The sequence below is a fragment of the Cynara cardunculus genome (genome assembly GCF_001531365.2).
Source record: "Cynara cardunculus var. scolymus isolate 2C chromosome LG 2, CcrdV1, whole genome shotgun sequence".
NCBI lineage: Eukaryota > Viridiplantae > Streptophyta > Magnoliopsida > Asterales > Asteraceae > Cynara > Cynara cardunculus.
In genome coordinates, this window is record NC_037529.1 from 1,401,985 (window position 1) to 1,418,541 (window position 16,557).

At 35.9% G+C, this 16,557-nt stretch overlaps 2 protein-coding genes across 2 annotated transcripts; both read left to right on the forward strand.

Annotated features, from left to right (window-relative positions):
- LOC112508112 (serine/threonine-protein kinase Nek1-like) lies at window positions 1-11,020 on the forward strand. Its single transcript, XM_025112894.1, has 14 exons — window positions 1-129; window positions 943-1,009; window positions 1,626-1,691; window positions 2,692-2,738; window positions 2,814-2,859; window positions 3,469-3,549; window positions 3,639-3,681; window positions 3,788-3,837; window positions 4,615-4,696; window positions 5,132-5,181; window positions 6,199-6,272; window positions 7,195-7,246; window positions 8,751-9,170; window positions 10,433-11,020. Exons 1-14 carry the CDS (start codon window positions 44-46, stop codon window positions 11,018-11,020), a joined length of 1,752 nt encoding a protein of 583 aa, XP_024968662.1. The 5' UTR covers window positions 1-43.
- A 2,964-nt stretch (window positions 11,021-13,984) lies between these two features.
- Window positions 13,985-16,261, forward strand: LOC112507951. The gene is made up of 2 exons (XM_025112708.1): window positions 13,985-14,271; window positions 15,021-16,261. Exons 1-2 carry the CDS (start codon window positions 13,993-13,995, stop codon window positions 15,993-15,995), a joined length of 1,254 nt encoding a protein of 417 aa, XP_024968476.1. The 5' UTR covers window positions 13,985-13,992; the 3' UTR covers window positions 15,996-16,261.
- Window positions 16,262-16,557: the final 296 nt, after the last annotated feature.

A 16,557-nucleotide genomic window follows, 5' to 3' on the forward strand; every position in this document is an offset into this window, starting at 1 on the left:
AAAGCAGATTGAGAAGTTGAGGATTGTTGGTAGAGTTCATCAAATGGAGAACTACGATATATTAGAGCAGATTGGGAAGGGATCGTTTGCTTCTGCTCTACTTGTGAGGCATAGACGTGAAAAGAAAAAGTATGGCTTCCATCTCCATTGTTTAATATTTCATATGTATGGTAATTGTGAGAATATGTAAAATCCCATCAGGTTACTCTCCAAATGAGCCCTTGAGGAGAGAACCGAGGTTCCAATATATATATATATATATATATATATGTATATACAAAGAGCGAGGGAGGATCAAACAAGAATGTTAACTATTAAGAGAATACGAAACGGCCAAATCACATGCAAAATCACATGTGATTTTACATTAATAGCAAAAAAAGGGTGTGCATGCGACTTTGGGCGTGACTTCAAGCCGCGGGGCAAAGTCGCGTGAATCACATGTGATTTTGTACGTGATGTTAGTATAAAATAACATGTGATTCGGCCGTTTCTTATTTTTTTTAAATAAGTGTTGTTCTCGTTTGAACCTGACTATATATATATATATATATATCTATATATATGTATGCACATGTGCATACCGCCCAAATGAACAGTTACCCGGGTGTTCCTCCGTTTTTCATTTTTTTGCGGTTTTCCCCTTCCATATATGTGTGTGTATATATATATGTATATTAAGGTGAAATGGAGTGTCGAGTCCCTAGAGCGGTAAACCTTGGCTCTAATTAACCATGTGAGGATATATGGAACCTCCTTAGATGACTCTCCAAAAGATCCCTTGAGGAGAGAAGGAGGTTCCAACGTATATTCATGTGAACTGATCCAAGTTTAGCCGATATGGGACTCCAAAAGTAATGTCTCTTCATATGTTTTGACTATGGCCGGCAAAATGCTTGGTGTATTGGGTTTATTCAATCGATGAAAAATCTCTCCTTTCAGGTATGTTCTGAAGAAAATCCGGCTTGCCCGACAGTCTGATAGGACCCGCAGATCTGCCATACTGGAGGTTGCTCTTCCCTCTTGTATAATGTATAAATACCATTAACATGATCTCTAGAAATGATATGTTATCGGTTATCCTAATGATAAGCTAAAGAGAAATACTGCAATCACAAAAAACTTTGCAAGATAATACTTTAGTTTGTCAAATATTTACTGTGATTGTACCTCTTCTGTTCATCAGTTTGTTCTCTTGATATTGGACTTAGGGACTGTTTGGTTGGTTTTTCATCAAGTACTGTATGGATAAAGCTGTCTGTGTAGATTAATCTGTCTGTAATTGGAAAGATTTTTGTTTGTGAGAGTTTTTTCGTAGAAGAAAGGAGCGCGTTTATTAATTGGGAGGGGCAGGCTTGGAAAAAAAACTTGGCTTTTTGCATAAAGCTCCTCCCTAGAAGCTTACTGAATAAGCCACTTTCTATATCATTAAGCCACTACCAAACATTCATGTATAGCTGATCAAATAAGCTGATATCACATTAAGCTCATTAAGCTGCTAACAAACAGACCATTAATTGATTTCAATGTCTTGGCTATATTAGCAGGAGGTGTAGCCCCAATAGCACCAGTTTTTATATGTATGTTGTGCTTAATTGAAACATATCTGGTTCTCTCCTATGCAGATGGAGCTTATTTCCAAAGTGCAAAATCCTTTTATAGTTGAATACAAAGATTCATGGGTAGAAAAGGTATGTCTGCTCTACTGGTTCTCATGCTGTCACTTGGATGACAAAGGCTTCTAATGTACTTCTGTCCCATGAAAATTGCACATGGCTAAGAATTGTCGGACTATTTCTCAAATATCTAAACTACCCTTAGGGTGTGTTTGGTACACATGACAAAACATAACAGAACAAAGATCAATGTTCCACGTTTGGCAGGACTTTTATGTGGAACAAAGTGGATCGAGCGTGTTCCACCCCCACCCTGTGGAACAAGGTGGAACAAACGCATATATTTTACCAATATTACCTTAAGATAAAACCTAATTCTCTTCTAAAACATCAGATACGCCTCCCTCTTCACATTATTCATTCTTAAATTTTATTTATTATATTTTATGCTCTCTAAACTCACTTTATTGTCCTCAAAATATTATTTTTATACAATCTCTATATTTTGGTTAATTTATGTAATTTATTAAATAGTAAGAATAAAAAAATAATGTACATAATGTATAAAATAGAAATTGGAAACTACATAAAATTTTATTTTGGTGTCATTTTAATTGTCTTAACGAAAACTTTCTAATGATATACTTTGTTATAAAAAATATTTATTTTATTATAATTTAATAAATTACTGAAATTAATCAAAATATGTAAACAACTCATTATGGGTAAACTGGTCATTCTATTTTTTCTGTCATGTCCCGTTATGTCTTACGAAACGCTGAACAACTGTTTAGTTCTATCCTGTCCTATTTGGATACCAAACACACTCTAACAGAACCAGAGGAATCTTGTGAACCTAAATCAATAACATCAATTCACATGTCATGATGATGAGGGTAAATAGGTAATCGTAACATGAAAAACGTCCAAAAAGAAAAAACGTTGCATTTTTTCACGAGACATCACGGAAAGGAAAGTGTTGCAATGTCAACGGGATAGAGGGAGTAACTTTACTTTTATTTGGCTATCATGCTCTATAACTTGTAATTACCATTTAGAACTTTTTATCCTTCAGGGTTGCTATGTGTGTATTATTATAGCTCATTGCGAAGGAGGAGACATGTAAGCTATATTCTTTATCGATTCATCACTTTCTTATATGATTGTTGTGATGTTTCCAACTATTCGTTCATGTAGGGCTGAAGCAATCAAACGGGCCAATGGAGTTCATTTTTCGGAAGAGGTTAATCTACCTTTTGTACACAATTATAGCTACGTGAAATTGGAACATCAAACACATGGTTTAGTAATTTGCCTACATCCATGCTTTCTTTATCTCACACTTTTCACAAGCTAAAGGTCTTCATGGAAACAACTGCTCTATTCTTTGGGGGTAGAGGACAATTGTGCGTACATTCCACCCCAGAGCTCGTTTGGCTTATGTCAAAGAAGATGTAACACCCCAAAGCAATAGGCTGCCCAATAACTTTGAATCCAACTTAAAACCATGGTGACTGCCCAATAACTTTGAATCCAACTTAAAACCATGGTGGAAGTTATTGATAAGGAGCCCATGGTGGAAGTTATTGATAAGGAGCCAGCCCACAAATCCCACCCCAAAGCAACAAGCTGACCCAATAACTTCGAATCCAACTTAAAATCATAGTGGGAGTTATTAATAACCCACAACTTGAGGCTTATAAGGAGCTCACAAATCTCATTTTCTTTCCATGTGGGACGAGTTGTTACAGAAAACGACTGACATCATATAAAAAGAATCCGGACATAAAAATAGTGTGCAAAACTCCATGTCTAACGTCTACCCACGTATTTTACTCATTTAAATGTGCAGAAACTCTGCAAATGGCTTGTTCAACTCCTGGCAGCCCTTGATTACTTGCACAAAAGTCATATCCTCCATCGAGATGTTAAGGTTTCTTTCTGCAATATCTCTATACATCTTGCGTTAATTATCTAAAAATGAGAATACGATATAACTTAATAATTCCGTTCTTATTTCAGTGTTCGAATATATTCCTAACAAAAGATCAAGAAATCCGACTCGGTAATGATCTGCTGCCTTGTACTTTAAACCATGCAATCTAAATATGTTTCAAGGCACATGCATCTTATAGCTTTAGATTAGCATTACTTTCTTTTGTCATTTTCAGGTGATTTTGGTCTTGCTAAAATTTTGACTTCTGATGATCTTGCATCCTCTGTAAGTATATTGCTCCAACAATTGATCTGAAGGCTTGTTTTACTATTTGAGAATAGTTGGAACCCCATCATATCACACTCTAAAAAGCCCCAGGAAAGAAGAGATGTTCCAACATATATTAAGAAGAAATGATCCAAATCTAGCTGATGTGGCGCCCCCTCCTAGAGCAATATAAGCAACGATATATATATTTTTCACAAAATCTTCATTAGTTTGTTGGTTAGTTATTTGCTTTTTTCATATATGAGCTCTCCTGTTCGAATCTTTTAATGCAAATTCTTTCAGAAACATAATAAATCTGAGGTTAAAAGCTAAAAACTAAGAAAGTGACACAAACAATATGTGAACCTGCATATGGGGTGGGAGAAAAGCCATGTAAACCAACTCTACCTAGGGAAAATTGTGTCATCACTGTAGTTTCAATATTATATATGGTTGCATACAACAAAATGATATTGTGGCACTTTTTCACGACCCTATAATTTTTTACACTATAATGGAGGAACGAAGTGGTGGCCCGTGCCACCTTACCGTATAGAGTGGGTCCGCCCCTGTCCAAGAGTGTCGATAGGGGGCTAGACGGGATAGAGTGTCAAGTACCTATAGTGTAGACCTTGACTCTGATACCATGTGAGAATATATGAAACCCCATCAGATTACTCTAAAAAAGAGCCCTTCAAGAGATATATCAAGAAGAGATAGTCCAAATCAAGCCGATGTAGGACTCCAACATACACACCTGTGAACTTTCTGCTCACAAAAGTGTTTCCGTTTCAGGTTGTGGGAACACCTAGTTACATGTGCCCCGAGCTTCTTGCGGATATACCTTATGGTTCTAAGTCAGATATCTGGTCTTTAGGTAATTCAGGTTCTTTTCAGTTTTTTAATAGTGTGTAATATTTATATACGTCAAATACTCACAACAATTATGGCCACTGAGTTTGTTAGGGTTGATGTCTTGCAAGTTGCAAAAAAATACTCACACCCACTTCTCACCTTTCGTGAAGTTTGAATCTTTGACCTCTTGGGAGGCTTAGAACTCGGGTACCACCGGGCCAATGACCCTATGGTAGGTTCTTTTTTTTTTGGAACGGTGTCCGCCTCGACTAATCCCGACAAATTGTGACTGCAACAAATCAGCCTTGATAAATTCAGTGGCCACAATTGTTGTGTACGTCTAGAATCAAACTCTGGACAGAGGAGATATTCCATCACAGTTTTTAGGTAGGTTCTTTTTAGTTGTTAGTTGCTTTGGAAGGCTAAATAACACATCCATTACATGCTTCTTGTCCAGGATGCTGTATATATGAAATGATGGCTTTCAAGCCTGCCTTCAAAGCTTTTGTAAGTTCATTTTTTGTTTTTATGGACTTTTACTCCCATTCATTCCATGAAATTGCAATGTTTGAATGGCCACATAAAAGACATTACGATTTTCGTCTCGGTGGTTTATAAATTGCGATTTTCGTTCCCATGGTTTACAATATTTTTGCCCATTGACTAATTCCTATTTCCTACCTTGGGTGCGTTTGACATGTAGACAACACATAAAAACTGTTCAACGTTTGGTAAGATATAACCGGACATGACAGAATAAACAAAATGACCAATTTACCTCTCATAAGTTGTTGATATCTTTTATATATTTTGATTAAGTTATGTAATTTATTAAATTATAAAAAAATAAATATTAGAAAGTTTTCATCAAGACAATTAAAATGATACCAAAATAAAAAGTTTATTTGGTTTCCAATTTTTATTTTGTACATTTTCTATATTATTCTATTATTAGTAGTATTTAATAAATTACATAAATTAACCAAAAATTTAAAAACCTTATAAAAATAATTTTGAGTGACAATAAAATGAAAGTTTAAAAAACATAAAAATACAATAATTTAAATTGATGTTTTAGAAGAGAATTAAAATATATTTTGAAGTTATATTGGTAAAATATTGGTCTGTTCCATCTTGTTCCACCATGTCCCATAGGGTGGAGGTGGAACACGTCTGTTCCACAAAAAAGTCTTGTCAAATATGGATCAGTGATTCATGTTTTGTCCTGTCCTGTGTTAACGCACCCTTAAAGTACAAGGGACCAAAACAATAAAGAATAGTAACCGAAACAATAATAAGTAAGGATGAATATAACAAAGAATTACAAACCATAGGGACGAAAGCCGTAATTTTTAAACTATAAGGACGAAAATCGCAATGTTTAACAAACCACAGGGACAAAAAGGTAATTTTACTCTAGTTTAAAGGAAAAGTTGGACTATCAACCAAGTGTCTTAATTTTGCAATCTCTTAATCAGCTCTCAATGTCTTAATTGTTTGCTCTGATGTCTTATTTCTCAACAGGATATGCAAGCTTTAATCAACAAGATCAACAAATCTATAGTTGCTCCACTTCCAACCATGTATTCTAGTGCCTTGTGAGTTTTTAACCTTCTTTTTAGCTTTTAAGAGCATCTCTAATAGCTATGCTATTTTACAGATTTTAAAGCTTTGGGAAAAGTTTGTTCCAAAGATATGTTAAACTCTCCTTAAAATAGATAAAAATAGGGGAGAGAATGAAAAAATCTCCAAATTTAAAACATGAGAGAGAAAATATAGCATATCTGTTTGAGATGCTCTGATAATACCATGTTTGGCAAAATGGTTCAAAACCCAACTCTTGGTTCAATCTAGTTCGTTGATAGAGTAGTCATGTTTGGTAAAAACTAGTTGTTAAACCATGTGACAATGTAAAATAACCTAAAAACACATGTTAGTAAAATTAATTGCAAAACTACACTACAACAAAATTGGGTTTATATGACAATAAAGCGTCTGAGTGTCATAATAAACTATACTTTATAGGACTTATGTTTACAGGACCAAACACTTGTGTCAGTTGTGTGGGCGTCTTTAAAAGCTTTTAGGATACTTTTGAAACAAAGTGTTATATTAGTCCTTTTATCGGAGACTATTTAAAAAATGTCTTAAAAATCGTCATTTGTACTATATTATAAAGCATTTGAGACAAATTCTTGAAAACCACTTTTGATGCATCAACTACTATTTATTGATGCATATTACTTAAAATCAAGATTACAAGTAAATTGTGCATAAATCAAGATTAAGTCATATAAAGTAATCTATTTGGCATCCTATAAACTCAATTTTGTTGTAGTGCTACAAGGGACATAATTGAAAAAAGTGGAAAAAAAACTCGTAAAGCTTATTGAAACGCTACTTCAAGTAGGAAGTGAGACGAGACCTTTTCAGTAAGCTAAAAAATTAAGCTCGTTTATGGTTGTTTAACGGTCTGTTATCTCTCACGGTCTAGTTTGTTGACTTCTCTTTCTTTTCTAGTCGAGGGCTTGTTAAGAGCATGCTGCGGAAAAACCCGGACACGAGACCAAGTGTATGCAATCTTATTCTTCTTTCGTCTACTCTTTTGCATACATTATTCAAGATTCAACACCCTCAAGTGCACAACTCGGTTGGTGAAGGGGCGGGGTGAGTTTGCTCACATACATAACGAACAATTCAGGTTCAAATCTCATGGGATGTGGCCTTGAATCCCTCTGCTTGCCTTGGCCACCGAATCAGCTCACGAAATGCTTCCTCACGTGTATAGATGGCGAAAATCTGGTCCCGTGCCTGAACCAGTCCCAACTAGAGCCTCCCTGCCGTTCTCCATGTAAAAAGCCTGGTCCTATAACCAGTCCTGGGCCGGGCCCAAATCGGTCCCAACTTCTTTTTTCTTCCCAAAAATCATTTTAAACATATAAAAAAACGTTGAAGTTTTTTTTTTTGTATAACATCTTATTGAAATACACTTTAAATCTTTAACTGGGTCATTCAAATATACTTAAAATCTATTTTTTAAATTTTTTTTCACATAAAAATGTTCTAAATTCTTTGGTAATTACAAATTTTGAAATCTAAGTATTGGAACACTTAAAAAACTTGAAAAACCTCTTAAAATTTGAAGTTTTTGGTAGAAAAAAACTTGAAAATCTTATAGAAATCTTGAAAAACTTGATATATAATTTATAAAAATGTAATTTTAAAAAAAAGGAGGGCCTAGCCCAGGTAAAACCAATCCCAGCCCCGTAACTGGTCTCGGGCCGGGCCTTGAATTTTCATAAAATCGTAACTGACCCTGGACTGTCGGTAGTGATGGCCAAACCAGCTCGGGACCGTCGGAGGACTGGAACCGGGACCAGCAAAGGAGCGGCCGGACCCTGGACCGGTTAGAGGACCGCCGATCGGGACCGGTTATGGTTTTGGAGGGTTTCGAGGGACCGGCCCGACCTGGTTTTAAAAAAAATAGCCATTTTTTTAAAATATAGCCGTTATATGACTCTTTTTGGTTCTTTTTGCCTTCTAAACTCTATATATAAGTGTCATGGTTGAAGGATTTACATACCAAGTTACAAAACGCAAAAAACGTTCACCATTCTCGGTTTCTCGCTATATTTTGTGGCTTCGACTCGTATTTTTAAAGTGTATTTGAGTGACCAAATTACAAATTTTATAATGTATTAAAAAATCTATCATTAAAAAAATTAAAAAAAAATATTTTTTTGCCTGGACCGGACCAGGTAACATAACCGGTTATAGAAATGCTTAACCGGGCTTAGTATTTTACGCCGGAACCGGTTATGACCAACACTGTTGAGGCCCAGGACCGGTAAGGCCCGACCCGGTCCGAAACCGGTTTTTGGCTATCACTAACCGTCGGTCCCAAAGCTGGGCCGGGCCGGGCCAGGCCCATTTTGGCCATCTCTACAGTCACATGTGGTGCCCATCGGAGGTCCATATGTGGGGCCGATTGGGTTGCCAGTAATCAATCTTTTCCCCCCCAAATTATTCAAGATTCCAACTTTTTTGATATTGGATTTATTTTCCCTTGATCACAGGCTGCAGATTTGCTAAAACATTCGTATCTTCAACCATATGTACATAAACTTCATCTAAACTTAAACCACGCGAGACGCCATACGATTCCACTCCGGTGGTCCGATTACAACTACGAAAAGAAAACAACATTCATCGAGCCTGAATCCGAACCCGAACCCGAAATAGTTCGTTCTCGTAGAAAACACAAGAAATCTTTCAGCTCTGACCGTGCCTTGAATCCTAGTATATCTGAACATGATCAAGCTTCTTTGTACTCGGAGAACATACGAGATTTGTCAAGATCTTTGTCTAGAAAGCTATCCATCGATAGCATCGATGAAGAGAAGCCCGTTGTTGCTAAGACACTCGTGGCTATCAGAACGCCAGTTAAAGCTTCGGCTTTGCCGAAGATAACCAGACGGGGTCCAAATCGCGATTTGGTATGTCGATGATATGCAATTCTTTTTAATATTGTTTTTTAAATGTCCCAATAGACTGCTCATAAAACTTAAGTTTATAGGAACATGACAGACAAATGTATGTCCTAAAGGTGTTTGCAATAAGTTGACAGTATGTTTTTGGTCGTTTTTAACAGATTTTTTAGGACATTTTCAAAATAAAATATACTGTTATTCTTTTTATATAGGGAAATTAACAAAAATAGCCGTTTCTGCCGGATATATTTACATCTTAGCAATTTCTCTCCCAAAATTTTACAAAAGGTCAGTATCTTTACAAGTAGCAACTTGTCAACTTACGGAGGGGTCAAAATGTAAAATAAAATAAGAAATTTATGAACTAAATTTACATATTTGGTCCCTATACTTGCGGACCATGTTTAGAAATATTTTATTTACATTTTGATCTCTCCGTAAGTTGAGGAGTTGCTACTTGCAGATGTGGTAACGTTTTGTAAATTTCGGGAGAGGAATGACTAAGAGGTAAATGTATAAGGTTGAAACGGCTATTTTTGTTAATTTCCCTTTTATATAACATTATTTGAAAATATGTTTCATAAAAATAAGTGTCATATAAGAATGTGTTCGAAGGACACTTCTCAAAAGACTTCTATAAAAAAGCTAATACGACACTTTTAAAAAATCTTCTATAAAAAAGCTAATACGACACTTTTCAAAACTATTATATAAAAAAGCTAATATGACACTTGATTACAAAAGTGTTTTAAAGAATTTGTTAAAACGTTCCTATCAACTTATCATAACACTTCTACATAAGACGTACAATTGTTTGGTGATATAAAACAATTGATCAAGACATTTAGAAATATTCAGCATCCTATAAGCCGATTTTGCTATAGTAACTTCAAAGTTGCTTGTTTGTTAGCAGCTTAATGAGCCTAATGAGACTCACAACTTATTCGATCAACTATACATGAATTATTGATAGTTGCTTAATGATATAAAAAGTGGCTTATTCAATAAACTTCTAGGAGGAAGCTTTATGTAGAAAGACGAGTTTTTGCAAACTTTCCCTTCCCAATTAAAAAACATGTTCCCGTCGTCTATGACAAACTCTCTCAAACAAAAACCTTCCCGATCTAAGACAACTTTATCCATACATGACTTAATAGAAAACGAACCAAACAGCTGCTTAGTGTGCATTCTTTACAGCTTCGAATAAGAAAACCACAATTCAGATGAGCGTTATGATATTAATTTTTCGACTCTTCGGTTTTGATCAGCTCCCGGTGTCGCAAACTCCGGCTAACAGACCTTCGCGAAAGACATCTCTCCCAAAACCGAACATCGGTCTTTCCAGTATCGAGTCTCCAGATGTATCAGTCAATGCTCCACATATCGACAAGATGACCGAGATCCCTTTATCCTCCATCGATCAACGCTTAATCCTATCGGTCCATGCAACTTCATCGATATCGACTCAATGTTGTTCTTCGGGTACTTATCCAAACAGCAGGGATCGATCCATTACAAGAGACCATTGCACCATCAAGACTGTTGACCGAACCCAAGTGGTTCATCAAAATGGAATCGGTGAGCACACCACAAGGAGGGTTGGTTCGAGCAACCCGTCATTAGAATCTTGGGGACAGCAACAACCGCATAGATTCGACACTTCATCGTACCAGCAACGAGCAGAAGCGTTAGAAGGGCTGTTGGAGTTCAGTGCACAGCTGATGCAGCAAGAACGGATCGACGAACTAGCGGTTTTGTTGAAACCGTTCGGCCCAGAAAAGGTGTCTCCAAGAGAAACTGCAATTTGGTTGTCAAAAAGCTTCAAGAGAACTTCTGGTATTGCTGGGAATTTCTAACCAAAGTGTTGTATCTATCCCAACGTTTTCTTTCTGAAAAAAGGGATGATACCTCTGACAAATTTAAAAATAAGGGTCAGATTTAAAAGAAAACTACATAAAAATGAAAAACTGATAAACATCCTAGTAACCATTCATCTATACAGTATATGCATATGTGTATACAAGTAATTTGTAAGTAATTATTTTAGTATGCACATGTGCATATCGTGCACACATGCATAAAAACCAGAAAACATTTTCACTTACTTGTACGCACATGTACATAACGTACACATGAATGGTTATTAGAGTATTTCTCAGTTTTTCATTTTTAGGGGTTCTTTTACCTTGAACCTCTGTCTTATACACCATATGATGTGGGACTCCCACCCAAATGCATGCCCGTTCTAGATATTGGGATAGGCCCCAATCCTAGAACGGAAATGATCCCAACTTTTGGAAGGTTAAGGATTCAAACTTAACCTAAATGAGGAATGTGTGTGGGTATTTACCCCGTGTGTATATATATATATATAACTCACATGGAGCCTGGAAAATAGAAGGGGTTTTTTCAAGTTTGACATGATGTTGATTTGTGAATTGTGTTCAGTAAATTTGTGTTAATTTGAAAAATTAATTGTTAAAATTGTGATTTTACGCTTGTTACTATATCGACAATCATGCTTGGTAACGGAAACGAAAAACGAGAGTAACTAAATTAACCGAACCTCCACCAAATCGGTTGTAACGCCCCAAATTTCTATAAATCGGGTGTCATTACTTTCTTATTGATATTGAATGGTTTAGTGTATAATGATTAAGTGGTCAGAGTGATTAAGAGACTCTTATGATATAGTGCGAAATGAAATATAATTGTTCGGCAATTGTTTATAATAGAATCAGGGTGCTGAATGGTTAAGGGAGATCCATGATACAAAATCATTCAGAGGGTTTTAGAACTATTAAGAGGTAGACTTTTTTTTTGCCACACAGGATTCACCTCTTAACGATTCAAGGTTATCTCTTAATGGAACCATTAAGAGGTAAACAAACAACCCCTAGTTCTCGAATATAAGCTTGAAATTTAACTTCATTTATAACATAACTTGTGAATTACATCATAGATGAAATACTAGCGGAAACGTAACTCAATAGCTTGAAATACAATATAATTTGCTATTGATTAGTAAAATACCTCGTCATGTAAGTCTTGTTTACTCCTTTCCCGAGATACATACATGAGATATATAAGCTAAAAAACTTAGTGAGTAGTTATGGTTTCATGAATAAACAATTTTCATGATACTTAACATTTTGTAAATAGTAATGGTGCCTGATTGGTTTGAATTTGGCCTCAAAAGTTCATGGTGGTCCCATGCTCAAATCCAATGAGGAATAAAAATTCGTTTGTGGCCATTGAGGTTCAAATGTGGTGACCCCAGTCTACCCGTAAAGCAGGTGGTCATCCTGAGATTAGACAGCTCGCATAGCGGATTGGATATTCATGTTAATAAAAAAAGACATTTTGTGAATAATAATTCACTAAAATTCTTGATCATGCACAAAATGATATTTTTATCATGCATAAACATTCTCTTGAGATCTCACTTGAAACATGTAAGTATGTCATGCTTGTCTTGACATTTGCTAACTGTTGGGTCCATCGTACGTTGGATATTTACTCTAAATTTTATATAAAAAATTCTAATTACCATACTTCTAATTTTCAAAAATTGCAACAATAATTTTACATTTGTTGTATGATAAGTGTGTCATGATCTAAAAGATATGACGATAGAGATAGATAGATATATCAACGTTAGATTAGAAGTGAAATATCTTGTAGTTATCTACATATAACTCATCTCTATAAAAATGACTTATGATTAATGAAAATTACATATTTCTTCTCTCTATTCTATTATTGTTTTTTTTCCCAGTTATTCTATAACAATACTTGAGATTTTTAGGTATATAACTAGGGCTATTCATTGGTTGACATTCACTGGATGTGAGGGGAACCGAACCGATCCAATCATCTATTGGATGTTGTATTTTTCCAACCGATTTGATTTGATTAACATTGGATAACCGATCCAATGGACGTTTGGATCGGTTTGGTTCTATCCATTAGATACTTTTATTAGATATCCAATAAATGATCCGTTGGGATTAGATCCATTCAACGTGTTAATTCAATCTAATTCTCTAACAATATTACAAATTGATTAATCACTTTTAATATGTGTAAAACCAAAACAAAGGAAGTTAAAAACTCAAAGACTCACATAAAACAAATTTGAAATTCCGATTTAAGCAATTTGAAAATAAATTAATTAGATGATAGTTGGATAATGGTTGCATGGACAACTGAATGGTCATCGGATGATTAATTCAATGGGTAATTGGATGTTGATCGGTTTGGTTCAATTTTGATCGGTTCTCGAATGATAGTGATCCAAATTGGATGTTGAAATTTTCAATCCGATCTGATCCAATTACAATTGGATATCTAATCATGGTTAGTCGGTTCCAATTTGATCGATTGATTTTATACATACCCCTATATATATATATCCTTAAATTGGATTTTAACTATAATTCCACTTTTTTTTCAAATTAAAAACTTATTTATGGGGTGTTTGGGATTGCTTATAAAAGCTGTTTTGTAACTTATTTCAGTCTGACACCGGTAATAAGCTGTTTTCTGGTGTTTGGATAAAAAAAATTGCTTATACTGGTGTCAAACCGGTAACAAACTGTTTTTGATAAGTTAATCATTCATGACTTATAAAAAACTGTTTATTACCAGTTTACAATTTTAACCCTATTTTATTTAACTTCGATTTAATACAACATAAGTTAATAAACACTTAAAAAAAAAAAAAAAAAAACATAAGTTGAATACTCGCTTATAATCATTTACGTAAATGTCCCATAAATCCATAATACTTCTTTTGGTCAGCTGACATCCCGCCAAAAACATTACCATGATGGAGGAAGAAGATGAAACCCTAGAACTCTATGATCTCCATTACTCTGATCTCATGGCATTATCTTCTTCAGATCACCAGTTATCAGTAACATCGGAAAAGATGGAATATTTGGAATCAGTTAAGAGCACAATCATGAAAAACCTAGGTCCCTCCGGTCCAGGTCTTCTCGCCATTACCGGAGTCCCCAATGCTTCCATTCTCCGACGAACGCTGCTTCCAATGGCTCGAAAGCTCGCTCTCCTTAAGAATGAAGATCGCAAACTCATACTCAAGGTATTGTATTTCGAAAACGTAACGTAAATTGTTGTTTCGAGAATGTAGCTTATATGTTCGATAAAATGACTGAACCAAGTGATCTAGCTTTTGAGCTTCGATGTTTGTTGGTTCGGTTTAAACAGTAAGTTTTTAAACGAGAAAAGATGTAGTATCCCATATGAGTTGGGAGGGGAACTATGGTTACGAACTGGATATCTCCTCTACCGAAGCCTTTTTTAAAACCGTGAGTCTGTGTAGAAAAAATGGACAATATCTAGTACTGTTAAGCTGAGATGTTACAGATGGTATCAGAGCTGAGAACTGGACTAGTGTGCCAAGGAGGACGCTGGGATCCCATGGGGAGTGGATTGTAAGATCCCACATCGGTTGGGGAGGGGAAGTAAGGGACTAGATATCTCCTCTACTAGACGAGTTTTAAAACCATGGACAAAGCAGAGTATATTTGGTATGGTTAGCCTAGGATGTTACAAAAGGAGTTATTGATTACACAGGATTAGGTTCCGGTGAAAATGGAAGTTATGGTAAGAAGGGATCTCCAAGGATCAATTCCCTTCTAAAGCCCAATTCATGAGTTGTTTTGGAATTAAAAGTGATCAAGGATCCAAATCCCTTCTTACACTTCTCCCCTGAACTCATATTCTCACACGATCCTTCGTTTGATTACACATGTTTGTTATTTGTAAATTTGTAATCAAATGATACCCTTTCTCTTTCAAGAAGCTTATTATTTGGTGGCACATTTGCAGGATCATGGGTTAGGGAGTGATGTTCCACTGAAGAACATTGATAGAACAGTCTCCCCTTTCGCGATGCAATTAAGATATGATCAGGATCCAGATGTTAGCAACCTCTGTAGCTTAAATCATTCAGGGATTGAAGATTCTGGTTCAGATGTTAAGAGTTCAAGTGAATTCAAGAATCTTGGGAACATATTCAAAGATTTAGGAAATTGCATGATGGAGCCAGGTCTTCATCTCGCAAGGGTGTGCGACAAGATCATTGGTGGACACGAGCTAGAGCAATGCTTACTGGAATCATGTTCAGCTAAAGGGCGTCTTATACACTATCACTCAATTGTAGATAACCAAATCCTGCAATCTTTGAAAGATACTCGACCCAAAAGCAAGAAAATTGCAAAAACCAACCAAGAACACTCCGATTTATGGCAGCAGTGGCATTATGATTATGGTGTGTTCACTGTTTTGACAGCTCCGATGTTCATTGTTCCTGAAAATAACGGTTCTTGCCAATCATGTGACGGGAAGGAATGCCCTTCCCCTAGCGGACATACATATCTGCAAATACTTTATCCCAATAAGAACAGTGTTGTGAGGGTGAAGGCATCTTCTGAGAGTTTTATCGTTCAGGTAGGGGAATCAGGTGACATATTGTCAAAGGGCAAACTGCGTGCAACTCTTCACTCCGTTTGTAGGCCCAAAAATTTGGAAAATGTGAGCAGGGAAACCTTCGTTGTGTTCTTACAGCCTGCGTGGAGCAAGACGCTTTCTGTCTATGATTTTTCAGTGAAAGATTCAAGTTCAAATGGTGGGTATTCAAGAATATGTGATGAGGAGAATGGGTGTGCAAAATCAAGTTCATATATTGGTAAATTGGTTCCACCACTTTGTGATCGCTTGAAGGACGGAATGACATTTGCAGAATTCTCAAAAGAAACAACAAAGCAATATTATGGAAGCAGCGGATTGCAGTCGAAGAGATGAATTGGTTGAAAGATGGTTGGCTTAATTTTCGATAACAATGGTGATTTGGAATCATTGATCCAAGTAGATATACACTCTCGGTTCGTAGAAGAAACAATATGGATCAATAAAAGTATGGAAGTGCTTTCATTTGATTATATGAATTCAGCTTGGCTACTGGTAATCATACTGTGGGCATGGGAAATCAGAAATCTTCTACAAAATTCATTTCCAGGTTAGTGATATTTGTCATGAAATTTTAACTGCTTGTGTTACAAAGTTAGCACTCACACAACTACTTTTGAAATTGTAACTCTGTAAGGTATCTTAGGGGCTGCTTAGCAAAGCGCTTACCATAAAGAGTCAACACTCTTACTAATCTTACCGTTTAGGATACTTGGCCATCAAAATCGGCATTATGTGCAACAATCTTGCCCAGTAAGCGGTTACCGGCTCTCACCAAGTAAGATTCTTGACCCTTGCCATGTTAATCTGGTAAGGGAAGTGACACGGTGAGTGTTCAGTCCCTTACGTAAGTTACACGATCAAATGGGGATTCTTAAGGGGGGTTATATATATATAT

What these genes read in the sequence shown, in the direction of transcription:
- LOC112508112 (XM_025112894.1), top strand. Translation starts at nt 44, where the DNA reads ATGGAGAACTACGATATATTAGAGCAGATTGGGAAGGGATCGTTTGCT. An exon ending in GAGTTCATTTTTCGGAAGAG is followed by an intron (nt 2,860 to 3,468) that starts GTTAATCTACCT and finishes TTAAATGTGCAG; the next exon opens with AAACTCTGCAAATGGCTTGT. An exon ending in ACCCGGACACGAGACCAAGT is followed by an intron (nt 7,247 to 8,750) that starts GTATGCAATCTT and finishes CCTTGATCACAG; the next exon opens with GCTGCAGATTTGCTAAAACA.
- LOC112507951 (XM_025112708.1), top strand. Translation starts at nt 13,993, where the DNA reads ATGATGGAGGAAGAAGATGAAACCCTAGAACTCTATGATCTCCATTAC. An exon ending in ATCGCAAACTCATACTCAAG is followed by an intron (nt 14,272 to 15,020) that starts GTATTGTATTTC and finishes GCACATTTGCAG; the next exon opens with GATCATGGGTTAGGGAGTGA.